Genomic DNA, 14,642 nt, shown 5'->3' with positions numbered 1-14,642 from the left:
TCTAGCAATGTTCTGATTAACAGAGTAAAGAATTGCTATTTAGTAGCCCCATTAACCATTGATTTATCGTACTCACTGTCAATTAAAACTTTGTTAATTATTTCAAAGTTTAAAACAAAGATAAGTTTATACTCTTGGTAATAAGTAAGGCAAACTAGCTGAACTTTATAAAGACATTGGGAGGTTGAAAAGCTGTCATCAGTTTAATCTTGGATAACTTTATCAAGAATGTGGAAATTTTGGGGCTTCCCTGGTGACACAGTGGTTGAGAGTCCGCCTGCCGATGCAGGGGACACGGGTTCGTGCCCCGGTCCGGGAAGATCCCACATGCCGTGGAGCAGCTGGGCCCGTGAGCCACGGCCGCTGAGCCTGCGTGTCCGGAGCCTGCGCTCCGCAACAGGAGAGACCACAACAGTGAGAGGCCCGCGTACAGCTAAAAAAAAAAAAAAAAAAAAAAAAAAGAATGTGGGAATTTTGTACTTAAAAAAAAATTTTTTAAAGATAGCTTCTTTGTTTTCTTATGGTAATATTTCCTAAGCATATCACTGTAAACTGAGTAAAGTATCCCAGTATCACACTGTACTGTAGGGTGGAATGGGCACTGGACCAGGAATTGCTCATTTTATAAAATGAATAGTCTATGTGGATACAAATAAGCAAGTCCGCTTTGAGCCTTATATAGTCTATGTAGTCCTTAGTGATCCAGTGATATTGTCTATATAGCATTGGACTATAATATGTGAGAAGTACTGTGTATACCATTATTAGCTACATTAAAGTTTGTCCATCTCAAAACTGCAGTCAGAGTATCTATATGTATGAGTACTAGTGGACCCTAACAACACAGCAGTATGGAAAAATGAGAAAGAAAGTCATCAGTGGATTAGAAACTTTGATGAATCGTGAAAGACAAGCAGTGGGGATTAGATTGATACAGGTAACCACATTTTAAAGCATGTGCATGAAAGGACTGCTTTGAAAGATGGGAGTGGTTTCTAGCTCTGGTTTGGTGCTAGGAGGGAATTGAAAGAGCCTTCGGACAACTTTGGATTTTTTGGCTTTCTTCACTTCTGGCCATTGCCAGACAGCAGTCAGCTGAGTTGTTTGTCCTCAGCTAGAGCAGTGAAGGTGGGCCCAAGGACTAGTGTGGCAGAGCAGTGACTTATGTATAGGTACTGAATGGGAGAAGTAGGGAGACCCTGTGCCCAGAAGACAAATTACAGGCACATTCTGTGTCTAACATAGGCAAGCTTCTTTCATAATCACTGGAAGTAGAAGCTAGAATAAACAGAAAAGGCATCTGTGGACAGTTGAAGATTTCAAAGGCAAAGATAAATTTATAAGTAAGCTTTTGAGGAAGGACAGCTCCATGGAAAATCATATCCATGCATCAGCAACAGATTGTTGTGGAAAATAACCACTGAAGACATTATACATGAAATAACTCCCCCCAAATAAAAAACCCCACAGGGCTAAAAAGAAGCAAACACAGATGAGAGTGAATTAGCAAGATGGAAGATCATGAGATCAGAAATTCTTATAGTAAATAATAAAAACAAGACAAAGATTTAAAAAGTGAGGAAGAAGTTAAAGGAAACAGAGGACATAGATTCAGGTCTAACATCTGTTTAATGGGATTTATGGGAGGAGAAAAATGTACAAGAGAAAAATAGTCACATAATAGAACATTTCATAGAATTAAAGAATACCATAATGTTCAGATTTAAAAGGTCCCCTGTTCTAACTGATGGGTATAAAAAGGCCCACATCTAGATAAAATTTCAGAACTCCAAAAGTATAGAGAAAAATCTAAAAATCTTCCAAGAGAATAAAATATTACTAGAAAGGACTGAAAATCAAATTGCTTCTACATTCTCACTGGTATAATACCAGCTACTAAGGAGGCAACTGAGCAATATTTTCAAAGTTAGAAGGAAAATAATTTTGCACCTGTAATTTTCTTCCCAGCAAAGTTAGCATTTGAGTGAAAGAACAAAATAAAGATATTTTTGAACATGCAGTGCCTAAGAAACTATTACCCATAAACCCATGACTGAAATAATTATTAAGGGATTATTTCTCCTCTTGGATTTTTTTTATTTTGCAGAAGTTGCATATAAGAAGCAATGAGCAAAGAAAACAGTAAAACTCATCACAAAACTGTGCTAGTAACATTTTTTTAAGGACTGTAAATCTAAGTTGATCTTGGTTCTGAACTCAAAACGGCAGGAAGGACATAGTGAAAGAGAATGAGGAAGTAAAAGCACATTCAGATTTGTATCTGATATGTAGATATTATTAACTTCACAGTTTGGTAGGAAAAGAAGCTTAGAGATATGTCTGTTAAAACTTGTAACAATAAAAGAATAGAAATACAACATACAACTTCCAGGCCACCAGAAAGGGGGAAAAGGTACAAACTGCAATAGAAATATCAAAAAAATAGATTCTAAAATTTAATGTAGAAGAAGAAACTGCTTGAGGGACTTCGCTGCTGGTCCAGTGGTTAAGACTCCATGCTTCTACTGTACAGGGCACAGGTTCAATCCCTGGTTGGGGAACTAAGATCCTGCATGCCACGTGGCATGGCTAAAAAAAAGTTCTTGAATTTCCAAGAAAATTTTGAAAAAGCCCTCCAAATATGGTAAAGCATACCACAATGTTAGTGATTAAAACTGTGCATTTGGGCCAGAAATGACAAATTAATGTAATACAGTTCATTAGTAGACTCTTGTATACATAGTAGTTTAGTAAATGGATTAGCAAAAGGAGAGACTTATTTCATAAATGATGTTGTGTATGTAGTCTTCATAAGTTTGGAGCATGGAAGAACCTACAAAGCAGAAAATGCAAAAGCTGTGAATGTAAATTTCTCTGTATCAGAGGTAGGCTGAACAAAGTACACAAACATCATACAAGGAATAAACATTATCATCCTCTAATAATTCTTGGAAAGATCTAGAGGTTTGTTTAGAAACATCCTTTTGAGACCTGTTTTGCCTTTATTCTTTTTTTGGTGGTAAAATATACCTAATTTACCATTTTAACCATTTTTAAGTGTACAGTTCAGTGACATCAAGTACATTGCTTTAAGTTCATTCATGATGTTGTGCAGCCATCACCACTATCCATTTCCAGAACTTTTTCATCATCTCAAACAGAAACTCTGTATCCATTAAACAATTATTCCCCATTCCTTCCTCTCCCAGCCCTTGGACACCTCTAGTAACTTCCGGTCTCTTTGAATTTACCTATTCTAGGTACCCTCATATAAGTGGAACATAAAGTATCTGTCCTTTTGTGACTGGCTTATTTCACTTAGCATAATGTTTTCATTGTTCATCCATGTTGTAGCAGGTGTTCAAATTTCATTCCTTTTTAGGCTGAATAATATTCCATTGTAAGTACATACCACATTTTCTTTATCTCTTCATCTGGTGATGAACATTTGGATTGTCTCTACATCCTGCCTACTGTAAATAATTCTGCTATGATTATTGGTATACAAGTATCTGTTGAGTCTTTTATTTTTTTTTTCTTGCAGTTTTTTTGCATATACTGGGTTACATGATAATTTTGGGTTTAACTTTTTGAGGAACCATCATACTGTTTTCTACAGTGGCTGCACCCTTTTACATTCCTACCAGCACAAGGGGTCTAACTTCTCCACATCCTTACCAATACTTATTATTTTCCAGCCTTTATTCTTACTGAAGAACCACTCATTCTCATATCTCACTTTGGGTTGTGAAGGTGAATTACTTGATCTCAACAAAACCCATTAAGTAAAATATCACCATATCAGTTATTGTATGAATTATAGTTTGGAGCCTTGAGTTCTAAAGAAGATCCCATGTTTTTAGTTCCTTATCTATTGCATACATGGTTTATATAATACATAAGTTCAATATAAGTAAAAGATTTAAGAAATTATTTCTTTATTACACAATTTAGATTGTCATTAAAAACGTGTACAGTAACCTACTGTGGCATTGAATGATTGATACATAGTAATGTGTGTGTATACATACATATGTATATAAAATGCATCTGTTTTCTTTTTTAAGGTACAAGAATTATTTGTCCATGATTATGGAGAAATTTTTAATGTCCAGTTGCCTAATAAAGAAGAACGGACACAATTTTTTGAAGATTTAATTCTAAAGCAAGCTGCTAAGCCTCCTATATCAAAAAAGAAAGCAGGTTAGTTCTTGTATCAAAGTTAATATGTAATAATTTTGAGAAAGTGGAAATGAAATATCAGTTAATGGCATTGCCATCTTCTAATATCAGAAGCTCAAAACCTCAGTTGAGGTTGATATCTCTTACTTACCTCTTAAAATCCCTATGTTTCCCATTAAAATAGACTAAAGTTCTTATTTATTTATTTGTTTGTTTGTTTATTTAGGCTACGTCGGGTCTTAGTTGCAGCATGCAGACTCTTAGTTGCTGTATGCATGCGGGATCTAGTTCCCAGAGATTGAACCCCAGCCCCCTGCATTGGGAGCTCAGAGTCTTACCCAGTGGGCCACCAGGGAAGTCCCTGGACTCAAGTTCTTGAAGCATACAAGGCCTTTCATAGTGTAGCCCTAATCTATGTGGAATTGGGGCTAGAATTCATAGCATAGCCCCAATCTGTCTTTCCAAGCGCACCTTTGGCACTTTTCTCTCCCCCACCTTTTTCCTTCCAAAGCACTCTATCTTTAAACCATATACAGCATATTGTGTCTTTTCATAATTTCATTCATACTTCTTTCCAGTATAACTTATTATTTCTTCCCTAACATCTAGACAAAATTAATTTATTACCTTTATGATGCACTGTACTTTTTTCATACTACTAATATGATATTACAGTGATGTTATAATTATGTCTCTTACTCCCTTAATTGATTGCCAACTTATTGGGGCAGCACTCTCATATTCCCTTTTTTATCCTTATTACTTATTAGTGCATATCTGTTTAAACAAAATTAAATTTTTGTTATATTTGAAACGTACCACAATTTTTTGTTAGTTTAAAAATTAACTAGTAAAAATGACTTTTTAAAAAATTAGAATATTCTTGTCTTAGAAATATGCATTTTCAAAATTTTAATAGCCTCTTAAATGATCTTAAAATGGTAATGATTTAGGAATTAGCACTCCAAATTACAAGTTAGCGATTATTGCTGGGGGTGTTGTAGAGGTCGAGATTATGGTAGCTGTTTAGTATTCCAAATCCTCTGATTCCTGGCAAATACAAGGAGGATAATCCCTGAGAGCTTGTCTACTTTGTGTACTGAATTGTTTATTACCCTTGATATGGTGGGAGAGTGGTAACTAAAATCTTCCATTCATGTAAAGTTTTGCAGGCCTTGGAGGTACTCCCTGTAGCACCACCACCTGAACCAAGACCATTGACAGCAGAAGAAGTGAAACGACTAGAAGAACAAGAAGAAGATACATTTAGAGAACTAAGGATTTTTTTAAGAAATGTTACACATAGGCTTGCTATTGACAAGCGATTCAGAATATTTACTAAACCTGTTGACCCTGATGAGGTATTAATTTAATCTTTGGATCAAAATGCTTCAGAATTAGAGACTATTTGACTAGTTTATGTGGTTCCCTCTGTATACTGTGATCTTGTTTTCTGTATTTGGAAACATACCAAGTAGTATCCTAAGCACATAGAGGCTTCAAGAGCTATGTAAAGCATTTTCCTTTCCTGCAGAGCATAGACAATTAACTTTGCCCAACCCAAATGTTGTAGAAGTAATTTGAGAATGTCTTAACACTACATGATATTACTGTGACCTACACAGTTAAGAATGAGGTCCTAAGTTGACATTGAAGGGTGGGTGGCATTTGGATGAGGAAAGAGGTTTAGAATGTTACTGGAGATATAGGTGACCAAGAATAAGAATGAATACAAAACAAAACTCACCTTAAATAGAGTCACAGTTTTGTATTAATATATTTTCATTATATCTTATGTATTTATTCTCTCTCCTTTATTTTGCCTGGTAGAAAAACTTGACTCAAATTTTTTACTGTTCAGAGTTAATTTAGTGATTTGGTCATTTGCTTGAATTTTAGGTTCCTGATTATGTCACTGTAATAAAGCAACCAATGGACCTTTCATCTGTAATCAGTAAAATTGATCTCCACAAGTATCTGACTGTGAAAGACTATTTGAGTGATATCGATCTAATCTGTAGTAATGCTTTAGAATACAATCCAGATAGAGATCCTGGAGGTGAGCATTACTGGTTTTGTTTTTCTTCCTCAGAGGGTGGAATGGGGGCTGCTAATGCTTAGTGGTGGGTGATTTCATACTAGGTGCTATATTATAAACATTTCATATTCACAGTGCCATTCAGTCCTCAACAACGATATCCTCATTTTACAGATGAGAAAAATGGAAGTTTAGAGAGGTTAAAAAACTTACTCAAGGTCATACTATCAGGAAGTGGCAGAGGCAGAATTCAAATGCAGGTTTCTTTCACTCCAAAACAATTATATGATATAGCCTCTAATGAAACACAAAATTGCATAACAACTTAGCTTGTTTCCTTTGTTTATCAATGTTCTTTCTCAAAGTAGAAAAATTAAAGCTCTCTGTAATAAAATAAGTTTGAAAGGATTTTCTTAGTTAAGACCATTATAAATTTTATTACAAAAGTAATACAGCATAATTCTTGCTAACAGTAATACTTAAAAAACTAAGTCACCCATTTCCTTTCTCCGAGGGTGGACACTGTTAAGTTTGGGGATATCTTTCCAGATCTTTTCTATGCGTAGAATGCATTCACGTTCTACCTCACATACCCAGTCCGTTAAATAAAATGTATAAAGTAAGGGATTTTTAAGTGATATATTTGTTCATATTTATAATGATATATTCAAATATCTATATGTTTGTTATAAACGTGTTCATTTCCAAAAAATATTCTCTCAGGTGCTTTTTCCTAGCTTCCTATTCTTGCTTTATGGATGCTGTGCCCTTAACTGTCTTAGTGGATAATTTTTTTTAATAGTTCTATTTCCTGCATTGGCTCTCTCCTCCAGTACATTGGCATTCTGTTTTTAAATTTGTAGTCCTTATGAATTAGATTGATTTCCACCTCTAAGCGTTTCCTCAACAATTTAAAAGCTCACTGTTCTTCCCTTGCCAGTCTTCTGCCCACACCTTCCCTAGACTTTATCCTGTAGTTCAGAGTTCTGGAGGTAAGCAGTGGGAAACAGCCTACCATGTTGGGAATACCCCTTAACTGTAGAAAGAAGGAAGCATTTATCCTGGAGGAAGAGGGCTTTTTCTGTTTCATTGCAGTCATACTGCCGCTGCTTCCCTTTTCGTCCACTGTGACAACCTAAAATTACTTTAGAGCAGTGGTGTTCACACTTTAGCTACCATCAGCATCTCCTACAGGACATGTTAAGATGCAGCTTGCTGGGCCTCACCTCCACAATTTCTGATTCTGTAGATGCAGGGCCTGAGAGTGATGTGCATTCTGACAGATTCCAAGGTTTTGCCGATGCTGCCACACTCCAGGAACCAATGAACGTCGCCTGGCCTTTCTTCAGGCCATGTTAAAAGCCCCCAGCAACATCCCTTCTGTTATTATAGCTGTTCCTGTCACCTATAAACTGAATATTGTGTGAATTTTGCAGCCTACTGCCCTGTGAAGGGGACTGATCCAGCAGTTCAAGCAAATTTACATTCACTTATTATCTGCCTGTTGCCTCAAGGCATTTTCCAGTTAACAGTGCTTAGGCTCAGTTTTGGATTTTTTTCTAGTGTTTCCTATGTAGAGTTGCTGTTTCATTGTCTTTGTTTAGTTTCTCTGTCAATGTAATAACATCCTCTATATCTCTTCCAAAATTGTTTTACATCCCTGGTTCACTCATGACACTGATAGCCTTCCTTGCTGTTTTTGTGTCATTATGTTGTTTAGTTTTGCTACTGATTCTTATAATTTCTCTGGTATTTCAAAGGGATCTGGATAGGACAGGGCCATGAAATTAGGTTGAGTCTGCCATGTTGAATCAGATGTCCAGAACATTAGATTAACATCAAAAACAGAAATAACACAATTCCAGTAACTTTTACTATTCATGGTAGAAGTAAAAAAGGAATTGTAACAGCTATAATCTTAGCCCAATATATGGTGTTAATTTTTGTTACATTAGCAAAAGGAAAACATTTTAAAATTCTTTATTCATTCCATAGATCGTCTTATTAGACATAGAGCCTGTGCTTTAAGAGATACTGCCTATGCAATAATTAAAGAAGAACTTGATGAAGACTTTGAGCGGCTTTGTGAAGAAATTCAGGAATCTAGGAAGAAGAGAGGTAGGAAAATGATTGGATATCAGAAAAAGATGCTTTAGATGTATTGAGTCCTTTTAATTAATTGTTCATGTAATTTTCAAATCTGGAAATTTGATTTGATATTCCACATGTCTGTTTATAAGGTTGTAGCTCTTCCAAATATGCTCCATCTTACTACCATGTAATGCCAAAGCAAAATTCCACTCCTGCTGGTGAAAGAAGACCAGATCCAGAGAAAAATGAAAAGCTGAAGACCCCCAGTACTCCTGTGGCTTGCAGCACTCCTGGTAAGTGCACTTACGTAATTTTTACTTACGAAACTATAGCCTTTATTCTCCTCTAATGCTGTTTACTTTTTCCATCAGTTTCCTTTGTCTATATTGATGCAGCGAATTATGTTGATTTCATTAACAGTAAGACAACTTTTCATTCTTGAAATAAATCCAGGCTTGCAATAAAGTACCACTTGCAATCCCAGTTTACCTGTCACCTCTCAGGTCACAATCTCATTGTGGTATGACTTGATTTGAAACTGACTTTTATTTCCTATAAATCCTAGTCTGTTTCCTGTTCCTCTTTCTTCTTAGAGTATAATTCCATGGAGTACCAACCCAAATCCTGTGGGGTTCCTGAGGCCTCTCTTCTTTGGCAAGCTCTTAATTCCAGTTTTTGCCCTTTAAGCTCCATGAATTTCAGACTGTCCTCAGCTTCTTAGCCTCTCAGCTATTCATTTGTTTTCCCAGATTTTGGTGCCATAATTCCTCAATGCTTTTAAACAGAATGTTCATAGAGGCAGTATTCAATGGGAGCAACCCAATGCAGATCAACAGCAGAATATGGAAAAATACAGATTATTGTACAAAAGTGAAAATTATTAAATTTCAAGTACATACAACAGTATGGATGAGTCTCCCAAACATAAGGTTGCAGTGTGGTTACACTACATCTAGTCTAGGCAGAATGTTGAATCTCTGTATACTGTAGTTTCTTCATCTGTAAAATGATGTCGGTAATGGTAGCAAACCTGATCAGGTTAAAGTGGAATGTCAGTGAGTTAGTACATATAAAGGCCTTAGAAGAGTTCCTACTATACGGTAAGCACTCAGGAAGTGTAAGCTATTTTTAGTCTCACCCTTCCTTCAGTTCATTCCTTATACTACTGCCAAAGCAACCTTTGTAAAATATGCATCAGACAGTTCATGTCATTGCCCTCCTCAAAGTTATTTGATTTTTTAAAAAATTATTCAAGATAAAATCCAAATTCCTTAGAATGACAGGTCATTGACCACCTTCTACCTTCTCACAGAACTCTCTAGTTTTGTTTGTGTATTCCAACCATACAATACTATGGTGATATCTCAGATTCTCCCCTTAATATCGCAGGAGGTATTTTTTTCTCCCACTTACTTAGACTTTAAAAAATTGTTGAATGTTCTCTTACCCTTTTTCTTTAAATTATTTGAAGCTCCGTTGAAGAGAAAAATCCGCAGAAAGTCGAAGTGGTACTTAGGCACCATAACAAAACGAAGGAGGATTTCACGGGCAAAAGATGATGGCCAAAATGTCGTAGATGACAAAATTGAGAATGATACAGAGGAAAATCAAGACACAAGCGTAGACCACAATGCAGCTGGAGACATAGGGGAGTCTTCAATAGAGGAAAACGAAAAGCAGCAAAATGCCTCTGAAAGCAAAATGGAATTGGGAAATAATTATTCAAGTACTTGTTTTGAAAATCAAGTTGAAGAATCTGGAAAGACTATAGCATGTACAGAATTGAGGAAAGATAAGATCACTTGCAATGGAGATGCTTCTGGCTCTGAGATAGCAGATACTTCTGATGAAAATGAAGCAAAAGGTAAGTCTCAGTCAAGCAACTTACTAATTTTAAAAGATGTTTCATTCAAAGTTCTTAAATAGTTAATTACCATCTCAGTTTACTCCTTTTTCCTTGTCTTTCAGAGTACAGGAGTTAATTAGGGAAAATAGCATTATCTTTAATAACTATTGAGCTAGTAAATCACTGTTGTTAAAAGCACACTACAGCATCAAACAGTAGTTTCCTGCTTAGTAGCTTGTGACCTCGGTCAAGCTTCTTGACCCATCAGCGTCAGTTTTCTCATTTGCAAAATTGGGGTAGATAGTTGCTGGGTAATAAGATATTCTGAGGATTGAATAAAGTAATTCATCTAAAGCATGTAGCAAAGTGCTTGGCTATACAATTTTTAAAAGCTGGCAGGATACCCTCTCATTTTTAAGCAAGATAAGCAGTTTCTTATCCTGTGATTTCTTGCTGAGTGATGTAGAACAACTGTTACCCACCCCCATCATTCCTCTATTCCTACTGTAGGTTTAGCCCAAGGTTATTTATATTTATTCTAATGATCCTGCTCCCAAAGTCTTTCATGTAGAATTGTTTCCTGTCTGCACCTTTTTGGACCTTTGGCATTAGATTTGTTTGGTTTTTGGAAAAGCCAAACATTATTCAGTCTTACAAAGCAAAAAAAGTGTAACAGGGTCAAAAATTTATTTTGGTCAAAAACAAGTATTGACTAAGTTAATGAGACTGGTTTTCTTCAGTGGCTTATATGCTGTAGATAAATCTTTTCCAAGGACTCCCTTAAAATGAGTTCTCGTGTGTTTGAGTAATCTTAGAATGGTCTATTTTAAATGTTAATCCTCTGGCTGTATAATTTAGTATGTTTTGTTTAGGTTTGAAGTTTATTTTTTCTTTTATCATTATCTTTTTTAAAAGGACACTATTTAGTGAGACAGGTACCTGTTTCCATGTCAGGAGATTTGGGTTCTTGTCCTGGCTCTTAGAACAGTTAGGTATGTTGACCATAGAAAAGTCTTCACCTTTCTTTGGCCTCATTTTTCTCATCTCTCAGTGAATAGATTGTTCTAGATCAGGGATAGGCAAACTTTATCTGTAAAGGACCAGATAGTCACAACTATTCAACCCTGCTAGAAAAGCCACATTGACACACATATGTAAAATGGGCATGGTTGTGTTCTAAGAAGATTTTAATTATGGATTAATTAAATCCATATTTAACCTATGCATAGTAGTTTGCAACTCCTATTCGAGATTACTGAAGCCCCTTCCAGCTCTTAAATTCTGAGTTTTATGCCTAAGTAGGAGACAGTCTAATCTGTTGAGGATCCCTTGAAATACTCTTATTTGAGAAAATATTTCTGAAATGTCCTTAATTTTTTTTTTTTTTTTTTTGGCCGCGCTGTGCGGCATGCAGGTTCTTAGTTCCCCGACCAGGGATTGAACCTGTGCCCCCTGCAGTGGAAGCTCAGACTCCTAACCACTTGGACCACCAGGGAATTCCCTGTCCTTAATTTCTGAGTGTGTAAATGGCAGCATCTTAATCTTACAGCAGAGTCAATAAACCAGAACAGGGGTTTGTGTCTAAGTAAATATGTCCTGCTATTTAATCTGCCTAATATTTATTTTAGGTATTATAAAATGTCTATGAAACAAATAATAGTTATTTATTTTTTCATTCTAGAAATGTGTGTTCTGCGAATGACTCGAGCTAGACGTTCCCAAGTAGAGCAACAGCAGCTCATCAGTGTTGAAAAGGCTTTGGCAATTCTTTCTCAGCCTACACCCTCACTTGTTGTGGACCATAAGCAATTAAAAGTATGTAAATTGAAATCATAATGCTTTCATTGTGCAGGTTAGAAACATAACCCACCAAACGAGGGGTTGTAATAGTACATTGCATAAATTTGGCATGTAATAAATAATGATCTTATGAAAGGATAAACTTGGTATAGAATAACTTTCATAAAGGCAGTGGTTGGAGATGGCTAGTATGTTGATATTATTGTTTTTAACATACTTATCTATGTCACTGATCCCATACATTGTTTTTATGACCATTACATATGGCCATTTTAGTTGGTTTTTACTTAACAAAAACATGCAACCGTGGTTAACTATGAGGTAATGGAATATCAAGGTAAGACCAGACTTGAAGAATCACAGAAATTTATCAGTAGTAAGTCCATTTCAGTCATGACAAAAAAACACTGAGTGGATGGAAATTCCTTTTTGTAAGAAAAGAACCCTGACGTGGTGAGGTCATTTATGTACTGTCTCTTTTTATTTCACATAACAGAATTGATTATAATGTACTCATAGTGCCATAAAATATTCTGCAAAAATGTTGCCTTTTTTCCTGTTAGTCTAATTTGAGATTATTTTTAAATTTGTCTCTAGTGATGTATGGCTAGAATTGAAATTGGCAACCTCCTCAGCTGTAGTTTTTAGGATGAGAGGCCAGAGTCATAGAATGTTGATAACATTAACTTACAGCTGAATGTCAGAGTCATTATCAGAGGCTGCAGTGTCTCATTAGATGACTTGGCCTGCCTTCTCTCTGGCTTATATTCTAAAAATGCCCCCACATCTTCAAAATTAAAATATCTCAGGGAATTGCTCTCACATATGTAACACTTACGTTTTCTTTTAGAATCTTTTGAAGACTGTTGTTAGAAAAAGTCAAGAATACAATATTTCTCAGTTGGAAAATTTGTATGCTGTAATCAGCCAGTGTATTTATCAGCATCGCAGGGATTATGACAAAACAACACTTATTCAGGTAAACTAATATATATAAGTTAACACATTATAAAAATTTTTAAATACCATTTTTTAATGTGTGGATTATGGATTATTTCTAGGTATAACTGTGTTCTGTGCTTTTTTAAATCTAGTCCTTAAATTAGTTTGTGTTTCTTTAATAAGCAATGGAACACTGTAGTATCTGTAAACTATGAAAAATCTATTTTGTTTGTATATTGATGAAGATATATAGTTCCTTTTTAAGACAGACTTAACATAGACCTATTTGTCTTTACTTAATCCTGCTTTACAGTGGGCATTCAAGTACTAATGTTTAAAAATAGAGTTTGGCTGATACCTATATAGTATTTTATATATATATATATAACTGGTATCTACTATATACCTATTAGCATGTAATATATATAGTATTTATTATATCTAATAAAGTATACTATGGTACCTACACAGAATAATATATATGTAACAGTAGTACCTACAAAATATAAAGTATTAATATCTATATGTACACCAGTGCCTTGATTAATAACTGTATGAATTTAATGTAAGATGAAAGCATCTCAGACTTACTTCAAAGAGGTTTAAATAATGAAGTCCCATCAGTGATACCAGTCTATGTGATAGTCATAAACACTGGACAAAGTTTCTGTTTCACTATCAGATATATACATGGATAATAATATCCTTAAGGTTGTTTACTGCAAAAAAAAACCCCAGCAATGGAGTCATGTTTCTTTGATTTTTTCCATATTGAAACTTACTATTTTTCCTTCCTACCATTTATCTAGAAAATGGAGCAAGAAATAGAAAACTACAGTTGTTCCAGATCATGAGGTTATGGTACCAAATATTCTTTATATTCCGTTCCTATTTAATTCACCTTTGTCATGCTGACATAACTGATGCAAGATGAAATCCTGTATCTTTAAGGAAAAGATTAAAATAGTAAATAAAAATATTTAAACTTTTCTGGTATTTATGTACATGTGTAAGATAAGTTACAGAGATAACTGATAAATATTGGAATGTTCATTGAGTCACTGTAGTATAGTATTCCTGTGCTTATCAGTAGTTAAAGTGTGGCCAACTCTTAATAAAGTTATTTTGATAACTAATGTTTATGGCACTTAAGAGTAATTAGTGGGCTTCCCTGGTGGCGCAGTGGTTGAGAATCTGCCTGCCAATGCAGGGGACACAGGTTCGAGCCCTGGTCTGGGAAGATCCCACATGCCGCGGAGCAACTGGGCCCGTGAGCCACAATTACTGAGCCTGTGCGTCTGGAGCCTGTGCTCCGCAATAAGAGAGGCGGTGATAGTGAGAGGCCCGCGCACCGTGATGAAGAGTGGCCCCGGTTTGCCACAACTAGAGAAAGCCCTCACACAGAAACGAAGACCCAACACAGCCATAAATAAATAAATAAAGCAAATTGTCAACAAGTAAAAATAAATAAACACTATTATATTTAAGGGCAGTCTGTTCCTTTAAAAAAAAAAAAGAGTAATTAGTGACATTGACATTCTTTTGTTTTAAGCACTTTTAATTTTATCCTTCCTAAAAATAGTTTATTGTGTCAGACTAGAAACTTATTTAACCATTGTCTCTTTGCCATCCTTTGTCATCTTTGTTTTCTTCAATGCCCATCTCCCATCTGCCTTTAGCGTCCTCGCCTGTTCACTTAAAAGCTAGTGTTCGAGTAGTGATTTGCAGGAGGGCCCTTGAACA

At 35.5% G+C, this 14,642-nt stretch overlaps 1 protein-coding gene across 2 annotated transcripts in view; it reads left to right on the top strand.

Annotated features, from left to right (window-relative positions):
* Positions 1 to 14,035, top strand: part of ATAD2 (ATPase family AAA domain containing 2) — a 69,253-nt gene extending 55,218 nt beyond the window's left edge. For both annotated transcript variants that reach the window (XM_027132375.1, XM_027132376.1), the window contains 9 exons: positions 4,068 to 4,203; positions 5,347 to 5,543; positions 6,082 to 6,241; positions 8,216 to 8,338; positions 8,461 to 8,604; positions 9,783 to 10,175; positions 11,839 to 11,972; positions 12,808 to 12,936; positions 13,709 to 14,035. In XM_027132375.1, the coding sequence (XP_026988176.1) occupies positions 4,068 to 4,203; positions 5,347 to 5,543; positions 6,082 to 6,241; positions 8,216 to 8,338; positions 8,461 to 8,604; positions 9,783 to 10,175; positions 11,839 to 11,972; positions 12,808 to 12,936; positions 13,709 to 13,753 (1,461 nt within the window). In that variant the 3' untranslated portion in view covers positions 13,754 to 14,035. The remainder of the gene's footprint in view (positions 1 to 4,067; positions 4,204 to 5,346; positions 5,544 to 6,081; positions 6,242 to 8,215; positions 8,339 to 8,460; positions 8,605 to 9,782; positions 10,176 to 11,838; positions 11,973 to 12,807; positions 12,937 to 13,708) is intronic.
* The last annotated feature ends 607 nt before the right edge of the window (positions 14,036 to 14,642 follow it).

Source organism: Aethalodelphis obliquidens, unplaced genomic scaffold (assembly GCF_003676395.1).
Source record: "Aethalodelphis obliquidens isolate GAN/ISIS:26980383/991018 unplaced genomic scaffold, ASM367639v1 scaffold41, whole genome shotgun sequence".
Lineage (NCBI taxonomy): Eukaryota > Metazoa > Chordata > Mammalia > Artiodactyla > Delphinidae > Aethalodelphis > Aethalodelphis obliquidens.
The sequence above is the reverse complement of the archived record's forward strand: the minus strand, read 5'-3'. Positions and strand labels throughout refer to the sequence as shown.